At 38.4% G+C, this 11,539-nt stretch overlaps 2 protein-coding genes across 2 annotated transcripts; both read right to left on the bottom strand.

Moving 5' to 3' along the window:
* Positions 1 to 597: 597 nt before the first annotated feature.
* On the bottom strand, positions 598 to 4,267 carry nr5a5 (nuclear receptor subfamily 5, group A, member 5). The gene is made up of 7 exons (XM_067570855.1): positions 4,022 to 4,267; positions 3,012 to 3,127; positions 2,660 to 2,801; positions 1,601 to 2,358; positions 1,292 to 1,411; positions 1,013 to 1,160; positions 598 to 847 (listed from the first exon to the last, which is right to left on the bottom strand). The coding sequence occupies exons 1-7, from the start codon at positions 4,119 to 4,121 to the stop codon at positions 600 to 602; spliced, it is 1,632 nt and encodes a 543-aa protein (XP_067426956.1). The 5' UTR covers positions 4,122 to 4,267; the 3' UTR covers positions 598 to 599.
* Positions 4,268 to 6,005: 1,738 nt separating this feature from the next.
* Positions 6,006 to 7,967, bottom strand: soul5 (heme-binding protein soul5). Its single transcript, XM_067616081.1, has 7 exons — positions 7,866 to 7,967; positions 7,637 to 7,696; positions 7,336 to 7,417; positions 7,127 to 7,247; positions 6,784 to 6,920; positions 6,495 to 6,658; positions 6,006 to 6,368 (listed from the first exon to the last, which is right to left on the bottom strand). Coding segments are annotated over exons 1-7 (669 nt in total). The 5' UTR covers positions 7,868 to 7,967; the 3' UTR covers positions 6,006 to 6,265.
* Between the last annotated feature and the right edge of the window lie 3,572 nt (positions 7,968 to 11,539).

Below are 11,539 nucleotides of genomic sequence, written 5' to 3'. Positions count from 1 at the left end.
CCCATGTTATTTTTTCCCATTTACATTTGGTTTTGTTTTGTTTGTTTGTTTGTTTGTTTGTTTTTTGAATTTTGAATGGGTGAAGTTGATATGAGTTCATGCCATTAGCCTGTCAGTGTAGGCAAAATATTCCTGCAGAAACAGTGAATCTACAGAAAAGAGCTATTCTGGTAAACAGTGAAAAGGTAAAATTATTATGTTATAATGTTGAGACACTCTTAGTTAAATGCATTTATGGGTTTTGAGTACACATGGGCATATCCAAAAAACATTTCTTTATTCAATGATGCATTTCTTTAAACAGTTCAGCTCCTCCTGCTTCTATGAGCTGTATGGTTGTGGTAATACTGTTAATAATAGGCATTTGGGCAAAGCTTGGCACAGGTTAAGTACTTATCCCCCTTCAATGTTGATCTGGGATCAAAAATTGTCACCCTCACTTCTGTGATTGAAGCCTTAGGGGCTGTTAAAAGAGGGTACACATGTTTACAATCAAAAGTAAAGAGGACAGTTGCATCTGAAAGGGTGAAAAAGAGGTACAAAAATTCACAGCAACAAACTCTTGTTCCACTAGCGCTTGAAGATACAGCATTGTCGTTTCAGCTGTGCTTGGTGTGCAGCATCTCGGTGAGTAAAGAGTTGCAGGGCAAATCTCCCAGAAGATGGCGCTGGTACAAATACTCCTCAACTTGCAAGCTAATGCTACGCACTTCAGGCAGCCTGAGCAGCAGCTGGCCAAACTTGTCTGAATGTCCTGGATGACTCCGCTGAGTGTGCTCCATCAGGGCTCTGTTCACCCTCTCTTGAGTGTGCTCCACCTGCCTGCGACTCTGCACTGATTTCACATCTACAGAGAAGATGCATGGACATTCATCATCAACACACAATACATAAGTAAAATGTAACATAAGAAAAATGCACAACCACAAAGTCACAAAGTTGACTAAAATGCTATATCTGATTTATATATATAAAGGGTCTAATCATGAGACTTTTAAAAGGAAAAGCTCACCAGGGTTGAATAGCACCAAGTATTTGAGACAGACAAACTCATGTCTGTCAAACTGGAGTGCCTTTAGTTTGGACACCAGGTCCTGGGTCCTTGATACCAGGCTACTCAATGTCACTCCTGCCTGAGAGATAACAGTCGACACTTCAATCTGCATGAGAATGAGAGAACTAAAATTAATGTATATGTGCAACCAAATTAAATACTGTACATGTCCAATACAAACACATTTTTGATGACCATAACAATTCAGCATTTGGTGCAGTTAGTGGTAAACTTCACCTGTTGTCCTGTGACCAGATATATGCAGCCCTCTTTGCCGTAGGTCACCTGTCTACAGAGGTGGTCCAGGACCAGCAGCTCACTCCAACAGCTCTGCAGCAGCACCATCTGGTCCTCCACCTGTGGAACATAAAAAGTATGATCTAAATGTAGTGGCTAATTAAAGATGGTGGCCTATGAACCTCAGTCAGCACCCATTGCATAGCAAAGTGTAAATGCCATACGCCTGCTTACACAGCTAATTAGAGATTTCACTTGCTGTGAAAAGTTTTATTTAACATTATGTCCCATGATTTCATGATTCATCACCTTGAGCTCTTTGAAGAGTGCACTGTTCCTGGCCCACTCCACAAGCCCAAACAGAGTCTGATCAGCCATTTTACACATGATGCTGAAAGTATTTAAGCGGTCATGTTTGCCTCGGTTGGCCTGTTCTCTCTGCAGGCTGGCCACAACCTTGGCACATAACTGGCTCTCATCTTGCTCTCCTGCCAAGAGTTGGCTAAGGAAGTTGGGTGTTAGCATGGCTGATGAGGGGGTGATGAGGGTTTGGGCAGGAGCCTGGGTGAGAGGGGTGGTTGAGCTTGGTGTTGAGCAGGGGGATGATGCTGGTGTGTTTCTTGGTCTGAATGAATTGTTAGGGGTTGGATGCATTGAATAGTCTGCGGGAGCCGGGCTGTAGCTAAACGGCATTTCTCCTTTCTCCTGGAGGTATACAGGGACAGGGTGGTGGTACAGTCCAGGGTAGGGTAGGGGCGGAGGAGTGATCACCCTGTCTGCGTTCACTGTGCAATCCAGAGGCATGGGCGCACACGACTGCCCCATGCCAAAGGGATACATGTGGGACTGATGAAAAGCATCAGAAGACGATGGAGCACTTGAGTGACTGTCCATAAGGTGAAGGTCATTTGGAGCTGTGGGCCGGTGTGTTTGTGTAGTTTCCATCTTAATCCTGTGGGGAGCAGTATTTGCCTGGTGATACACCTTTTGCTGTTTCATCTGCCTGTCCCGTCGGTACAGAGGGCCAAATTTATTCCTGCCACCTCTCATACGATCTGCTCTAACCGCTGTTGATAGAACATGAAACAAATGTTAATGGTTTTGGTTATTGCTAGAGGTTATTGTTAGAAAACTGAAAATGTGCCCACCACACTTTTAGAGCTCAGATGAACTCTGCTATACAAAGTCATCATACATAAACTGGGTCATTACAGGCAATACTTGTACTGGTTTATGACTTCTTAGATGAGTCATATGGAAGAAAAGAACATGCATGTCGGTGGAACACAATGCATGTTGCAATGGAGCAGAATAAGTGTCCATTGGCATGTATTTTTCTATGTGGGGAATGGGGACTATTTACTGTACCTTCTCTCTTCATGCCCACTGCCAAACACTTCTGGAAGCGACAGGAAGGACAACGTTTCCTCTGAGAAAGGTTCACAGGGCAGTTCTGTTGTTCTGCACAGGTGTAATGCTTGTTATTCTGCACTGAGCGTTTAAAGAAGCCCTGCAGAGAAGAGAGCAAGATAAAAAAGACCATGAGCCTTGCTTTCCTTCTCTGCAAATTAAATGAAAATAAATATATACCTTAGTTCTATAGTAGGTCATAACTACGGCTTTATGGTGTGTACTATGAAACCATAGCACCACAGTGCCATGAGAGAATAGTTTTTATAACATTGACTTTCCAAACCCTGTCCTGCTTCACCAAGTTTACCTTGCAGCTCTCACAGGTGAGCAGCCCATAGTGGTATCCTGACACTTTGTCTCCACACACTGGGCAGCTCTCATCTGACTCCAGTCTAGTGTCCGGCTCTGTCTTTAGCTCCTGAGCTGAGGAACGACACAACATTTAAAGTTAAGTCAAATGCACAGTATGACACAAACTTGAGCTGATGAAGTTGAACTATGTGGCACAAGGCGAGAAAACAAGTGCTGTTTGTTAAATGGAGATTGTCATGGTGATTTGCCAAGCTGCTCAAAGCATATAGCCTACAGTACACGCTCCTACTGGCTTAGGAGCAAATCACGCTCCAGCACTCTTTCCTGTTCCCATTTTCTGTCCTCCATTTTTCTCCTTTAGAATAAAATACAGAGATGCTAAAGGTAAGCGGATGTCCCCCTCTGTTGTATTTGTTTTGTTGGGAATGATTTTTGAGTTTTAATACAAACAATAATACTATGTCATAATATTCCAGTTTTGCACCAATCCAGGTCATATCTTGAGTCAGCCAGAAAATAGACTTGAATTGATAATATCTTCGGCAACATAATGTCATATTTCAGTGGTTGGAAAAACTGGAGTACTATGCTGTAAGTGTGTCACACTGAGGTTTATTGGTCAGCTGTTGAGAGAGCAGCGATCAGTACAGGACCATCCCTCTGTTGCAGACACTACCTTATCACTCGGCTTGATTCGCTTGATCACAGATATGACCCTTACATAATTCCCAGAGATGACTGGTTACTTCTATGGAAACCAGTCTCCCAAATGAAAAACCCAAACATAACGGTGAACCACTTTTATACCTTATCCTTCTGTAAATGTGGATTATCAATCAAATAATCAAGCTAATGAATGCCATTAATATTGAATCATAGCCTACACATTTCCTCACACTCCAACTTTCAGAACTTTTTTACACTTTTATAAAACTGTACAATATTTTCTGTAACCTGCCCACAAGGTTATTATCTACCCACGGTGCACTTCCAGCTTGTACTCACATGTTGATGATCCTTCCCAAGTTAATAGATCCTCAGGGTAGTTGCCCGGTTGGTGGGCAAGAGCCTGGGGCTGCTGTGGGTGATAATCAGGTTGGTCCATTCTGGCTGGTGGGACATGAACTCCACAGTTAGTCCAATCTGATCTTCATTGTCACAGAGATCAGGAGACCAGACGGACACCGCAGGAGAGCCAGAGAAAGGCCAACAGGCAGCCCCGAAAGCCCCGGTGGACTGATGGTTGTTTAAGGCCCACAAATGGACTTCGATCTGTAGTGAGTGTCATAAAACCTCTCCTGACTGGCACTCCTACCCAGTCAGTCAGTAAGTCAGTCAGTCAGTCAGCAACCCCTCCATGGTAGACAGTCAGATAGCCACCTGCTGGAATGTTACTGTAGTGAAATCGCTCGAGTATTATTGAGCCATCCTGGTACTCAGCTGATAAGATAAGACTCTACTAAAGAGTGCCGTTGAACTGCAGCCATTCAGATTTAATAAATTAGTTTCTTCATTAGTATTCTGTATTGTAGCATTGCAATGTATGCAGTGGTGGAAGAAGTACATAGATACCAGTACAATGATGTAGAAATATTTAATCACGAATAATGGCCCTTTATTCAAAATCCTATTTAAGTGAAGGCACAGCATTATAAGCAAAATTTACTTTAAGTATCAAAAGTAAAAGTTCTTGTGCTGCAGAAAAGTGATACCTGTGAGTGATTATTAGATTAGATTGTTAATACTTATGTATCAATGTGTAAGTAGCATTTTCTTGTTGTAGCTGGTTGAAGTGGAGCTCATTTTAACAATCATACCTATTGGTCGGACCCCTCTGAGGGGTTGTGATGTGATTAATGGAGCATAAAAGAAAAAAAAATCTGCTCTACAGATGTGTAGTCATTTGAAAAAAACTTTTATATAATCTTTGTTTTTTGTGAAATATTGGATAATCTCTTTGGGCCTTATTTAAATGAAACCATCTGAGAAGTAACTAACAACTCATGACCAAAGGCTCCAATCAGAATCACAGGCCAAACAGTTCATCTTTAGTAATATATTGTGTTTTATAACAGATATAACAGATCAACCTTTTTTTTTGCTAAAATCTTAACCCGCAAAGTAATTAGTAACTGTAGCTGTCAAATAAATCTAGTGGAGTAAAAAGTATTTCCCTCTCAAATGTGGTGTAGTAGAAGTATAATAAAGCAGAAAATGGAAGTACTCAAGTAAAGTACAAATACTTCAATATTGTACTTAAGTACAGTGCATATGTAAATGTATTTAGTTACTTTCAACCAAATAATTCATGTGTAGTCTCTTCAGGTAAACATCAGTTGTTCTTCTTTAGTAAAACATAATTTATTTACCTTAATAATCCAAGGAAAAGGAAAAGAAATTTGAAAAATTTTCTTTATTCAGTGTAATGCAAAATTAGTCAATCAGTTAGAGACTGTGATTATATTGTTCCACATTGCCGGCCTGTGCTTGATATGATAAGGTGCCATTCAGCAGTTCCGAATGGCACAGGTTGCTTTGATGAAGCTCACGGTGACGTCAAAGTGATAGGGCAGTTCAAGGGTGGATGGTTATGACACCTGCACATTAGCTTGTAAATGGATTATGGCATTCATCAATAAAACAATCTACCTACTATTCACCAGTCTGTCAAGTATCTGACACTTGACACAGTCTCTATACTCTCCCACTTTCAGAAGGTGAATCTTCATGAAGTGAAAATATTCAACAAATCTCAATGCACGTCACTAAAAAGCTGTTGGTGCTGGGATGTAGATGTACAGTTGTGTAGTCCTGGAAGTAATGCGCTTGCTGAGCTTTGTAATGCCATCTGGTGGTGCCACAGAATAAAACTGAAGTGGGACTGGATCACCCTTTGCAGGTTACATCTAATGTTAAACCAGCTGCTTTAGACACATTTTTAGGGTAGGTCCAAAGAGGTCTTTGATTGGTTAAGAACAACGAAAAGAAATCACTGCAAATAGGAAACTTTATTGAATATTAACAAAAAAAAAAAAAAAATCAAACCATCAGACAAGCCAATAGGCACATCTTTACAAGTAGCTAGTACATTGTGTTTTCAATTCAAATATACATTTTTAAAATTGGTGCTCTCACTGGCCGGTTATATATATACCAAATTATGACTTGAAGCAATGTCCAACTACAACATATACAGCTCTCCATATATATTGTCAGCTGTGAGCTGTCAATCCACAGGGCTCACAGTATTTAAGAGAAAATAGAAGACTCCAATTCCTCGCTGCTGTAACACACTGGGTCATCCTCAGCAACAAACCAGACCTCATTATGCCTGTTGAACATCGTCATTGGACTGCAAGAAATAAATGCACACACACACAAACACAAACACACAATAAGTTATTGCAAAATATAAAATCATCAGCAAACACTGAAGTTGTTTTTTGGGATACAATCTGATTATCACTAAGAAAAACACCTGTTATATCCAACAGCATAGTGGAAGCCTCTTTTGTATTCTGCACCAACTGAGTTGAGGGCAGAGGAGAGACTACTAGCTTTTTTACTGTCAGCCATGGATGTCATCCATCCTCCGTAGCTCCGCACATACATCTTCACATCTGGCGTCTTCTGGATGTACACCTGTAAGTTAGCAAATTTTCATTATCAGCCGGAGTTTAAGGTGGACATCACAGAAAAAAAAATCATACTAACTAAATGAAGCTTGATGCATTCTTTTTCTGACATGTTTTGTCAGAGAAGCTTGCCTTATCATCAGTAGGTTGGGGGGGATTCATCTGATGTTCAACTGGCAACAAGAAACTCATCGTGTAGACACCCATTTCCCAGAATTTCTTGTCAGTCATTTTCACAACAACAGGAGCTGTCATTTCAATCGTTTTTGCTGAAGGTAAACAAAAGAGATAGAAAATATTTTTGTTTAAAAAATGTCACAAAATTCCCAGATAATGTCAGCAAGTAGAAAGTACATAACAAACATTAAATCCATATAAAAAGCATAAGAAAACGTAAGTATAGCATTGTATTAGGTATTCAAGCACTGACTTGAATACCTAATAGAATATTAAGTGAATATAAACACACACACACCATTGTCGTTGGCACCAGTGATGTAACGATACAGTCTTTTGAAGGCTCTCATTGCTGCTATCTCCATGAAGAAGGATGTCTCGTCAGTTGAAACCCATTTCACGGAGTCGTAGTGACGGACCTGAACAAAGATGGTAGAGTGGGGTTTTAGAAAAAGTTTCTTGCACCTGAAATGTGATAAGGTTTCTCTCTTGTTCAGACACACTCACCTCATAGTCTGCAGTCTCACAAACGAGATCAAACAACAAACACTGTTGTGTCTCAGTACAGAACTGCAACTGAGAGGAGTTTCTGTGAAATTAGAGAGGAGGCTATTAAAAAGACACAGATACATGAATTAAGAGGTATATGCATTGTATATTGTGTTAATATCTTTATTTATTCATATATGCATCGATCTACTTCATGAACTGACTAGTGATTTTCATTTTCTTCAACACATTTTTACTCTGTAATTTTGGTCAAATACAGCAATATACTATAAGGGGGAATTAAATTAAGGTTTCTTACCCAACTCTGGCCTCAGCTGTTAGCAACAGCAGAAAGCCAACAAGCCCTGAAATATAAATCCTGAGAAACACACATGTATTATGTTTTCACTCAGCATTACGTAGCCATTTTTGTTCATCCAGTGAAAAGAGGGTGGTTTTCATACAACATATAGGCACCAAGAAAATTATAAAGATTTCAATTCAGTGTGTTTCATCTAAGACAATCTGGAAAGTAAAAATGTACTTACATCCTGAGAGAGTGTTGGGTTCCGTGTTTTTGAAATTTGGATCTGCACAGTCTGGTGCAAAGCAACTATTTATGCCAACTCAAGTTATGAAAGAAAAGCTGGCCACTCCCTGAGCCCATAACACAAACCAGACAATACACTGTCATGACCAATGGGAACCCAAAGCAAAAGCAAGGGAAACTGGGCAGAATTATAACAAAAACCGGAAAGACACGTTTAAGTGTATGTGTCAATAACATGTTTTATAACCTCTGCAACCACAGCCTGTCATTAAAATGATCGCAAGGAAATCAAGGAAGATCTGGTTTGGACTACTCTGTGCCGGGAGCTGATGCAATGTCAGGAACACCTCGACAGTTTAACACAATCTACTGCAACAAATGTTAACCATATGAAGCAATGTTAAATGTTAAGTTTTGATTGAGACTGCCAGAGTAGTGTTGATGTATATTGCATCTGCTATAAACTACCAGTGCTATTTTGTTGTTGATTGTGTGCATGTAAGAAGAAACATACAGGTGAGTGTTGAGCCAGGTAATCCTCTCTGGCAGGCTGCATTGTACTGCGGGTTCTCTATTTATGCATATATCTGAAATCACTATGAGAAAATGTAGAACAAGAATTATTTTCATTGACAAAAAAAATGTCCTCTGGCATCTTTCTGGGACTTTCCTAAATACTGGGAGCACATGCTATTTTTGTATTTTGCTACTGTGTGCCAAACTTCCTCTGGAAAATTGTTTATTTTGAATCATGGTAATCCTTAAAGTGAAATCCTTAAACCTTAAGCGAAATGCATAAATATACTTTCTGACCTATTTGTTGATGTTGACCACTATATTAGATGTTGCTCATTTTCACAGTCTGTCATGTGTCATACCAACAAACAAATACATATGAAAGAAAAAAAAGAGTACCTTTTGATTGTTACTTCTCTCTCCCGCTCTCAATTCCTGGCCAGGGTTTACTTGCAACTATGATAACCTGACAACCCTCTCTGGCCCCCTATTCTAATAATTACAAGAACAACAAATTAAGATTCATATTTTTTTAAGTTAAATAATAAATAAACAGCTTAGTTTGTGCTGTTGCAGAACATCACGTGAGGCGGTGGTTCATGTTGTTACTCTCAGAGTGAAACGCCTAGTTCCCAGGCAATATTATTTACCACCACATTGTATTGAATGTCCTAAATGACTACCCTGGCTTGGGTATACACAGTCAAACCGAGATAAACAAGAAGCTCAGACAGAAATGATGGACTTAGTATGTTAACATTTATGTCACAAGAGAATTACTTACATTGTACCTTTTGTTAGCACAGTCCACATGATACCTCTTTTGTACCTGCATAACACCAAATCCCTGGAGTTTCATCCCATTCTAATCACAGTTGTGTCCCTGATATTCAACCGTAGAACAAAAGGTCCAACGATCACACCCATATGTACAATAGACAGGAGAGCTTTGGTGCACAATCAGGCTCCGTGGAAAATTCATGTGATTTGTTCATGTGTATGTTATAAAATCCAGACATGCTATAATTGGTTTTGTTGAAGAAGGTGAGTCAGTATGAATTTAATTTGAACTGATCACCATAACTAAAACATTGTAAACAAAGATGTTAAAAAATATGAAACACTCTTAAACAAACTTATAAAATTACAAAATATTAGGTGCTCATTTTCTTTGTGTGCCCATAGATATTTTGGCACATTTCAGTTCTGCTTATCAATGAAAAACAAAACTCCATCTCTTTAATGAAGATAAGTAATCTAAGTATTTGTGCTCTGGTGTTTGAAAAAGAATTTTGACATTGATGATTGTTTTAAATGCATGAGCGAGTGTGCAGACTATCTTTCTTTCTAAACTTAAATCAGATTAAATTCTTATGTTAAATTTAAGATTCACAGTAATGACTCATGGTCCAAATAAATTTAAAATCGGAATTTAAGGCATTTTAAGACCTGCAGACATCCTGCTCACTACACAACTTTGGGTTAGCCTCTCAAGATAAATTGTTTTGATTTATATTTCATTTTTAGTTTTTAGACAGTAAATATTAATATGCACAAAGTATAATTAAAACAAACTCCAGCTTTCTAATTTGTGATAGTTAGATTACAAGTTGTAACATATGGCATGTAACAGAAGGAAAGGTCTAGACATTTGGTGTGAATTTCTATAAAACTTTCTGTACAGTCTTATATAAGCCTTTTATTGTTTCAGATATTGTGCTTGAAATTCTACTACATCACCAGTATGTAATTTCTGCACCTTGATTATAATGCCAGTCTTAACCACTGCACATAATGTAACAATGGAAAGAACCTCCCTGCTTCCTTCATCTCTTCAAGCCCAATAAAGGCTTTTATTATCACTTTTGTGAATAAACACTGAGTACTCGTAATGCAATTGGAGTGGAGCAGCAGCTTTTCCTCTTTTTGTCTGGGACAAAGGAAACACTCCCTCAGGTCTTTGTCCAGCTCTCACACATTCTCAAGTGTTATGACATAAACATGTCTTTCAACTCCTTTCATAATAATGTTGTCTGTAAATAAACTTGCTTGTAAAATTATTCAGAAAGATATATTGTATTAATTATATCACCATATTGTTGTTATGAGTCTTGTTACAATAGGGGAACAACACTCAATTAACAAAAAAATAATGCATTTTCTTTTGATAAACTAATGGTTAACAGCAACGTGTTGAATAATGTTTGTAATTATGGTATCAGTTCTGTCAACAATTAAAAATTAATTAAGACCTTAATTGTTACATCCTGGACTGAATGAAAGAAATTAAAATGAGATCAGTCTTGTCCACTAACGGCAACTACATGGTCAGCTTATTACTGTGATACTTACAAATAGCTTTGATTGTTTTATTATGGTATTGTGTCTGCCTTGATGATAAGTGGAGGTGACTGCTGACCTGAATGTATGTAAATTCATCAGTATATATCATGGATGTATTAATATCAATCAGCTCAGTGTTAGTATTATTATTACAAATAACAACAGTAACATACTGTAAAAAAAAGACACATGTTCGCACTACTTTATCAATAAAAACCAATACAAACCAATGGGTGACGTCACGGTGACTAAGTCCATTATTTTTTATTAGTCTATTGCGCTGCTTGTATTTAGAGTCAGGAGTGATTTCTGACCTCTAGTGGTGACAGCGAGGAACTGCAACCAGTAAATTCTTCAAATCAGCGTCAGTGCAGACATGATAGCGCAGTAAAATAACTGCAGCGCAGTGCTGTCTTATTCTATTAACAGAAATATTCCCTTTTCATTGCTTTACATGTATTGTATTATGTGTTTCTGTGCCACATGTTTAAAATAGTAACTGACAATGTAGTGTAATGTCCTTTCTATATTTTTTAAACAAACAAACTATTGCTCTGTATGCTTATAAATGATAGCTTAGTTATTTAAAATCTTATAATATTCTTTCTTTTTTAAGGTAACTTTGCAACATCTGTCTAGGCTATCAGTTATTCATAATCATGTTAGTACTGATTATGGTTAATGGTATCTGTATTGCTTATGTACACATATCATAAAATATGAAGCCCTGCACAATGTAATGCAACCCAATAAACAACCATAATGACCAGCTTTGTGAATGTCTTTTCCACCTTCATTAACATACTCGCTGGT

The sequence above is a fragment of the Thunnus thynnus genome, chromosome 17, assembly GCF_963924715.1.
Source record: "Thunnus thynnus chromosome 17, fThuThy2.1, whole genome shotgun sequence".
In the NCBI taxonomy this organism is placed as follows: Eukaryota; Metazoa; Chordata; class Actinopteri; order Scombriformes; family Scombridae; genus Thunnus; species Thunnus thynnus.
Note: the sequence above shows the minus strand (reverse complement) of the source record. Positions and strands in the feature narration are given on the sequence as shown.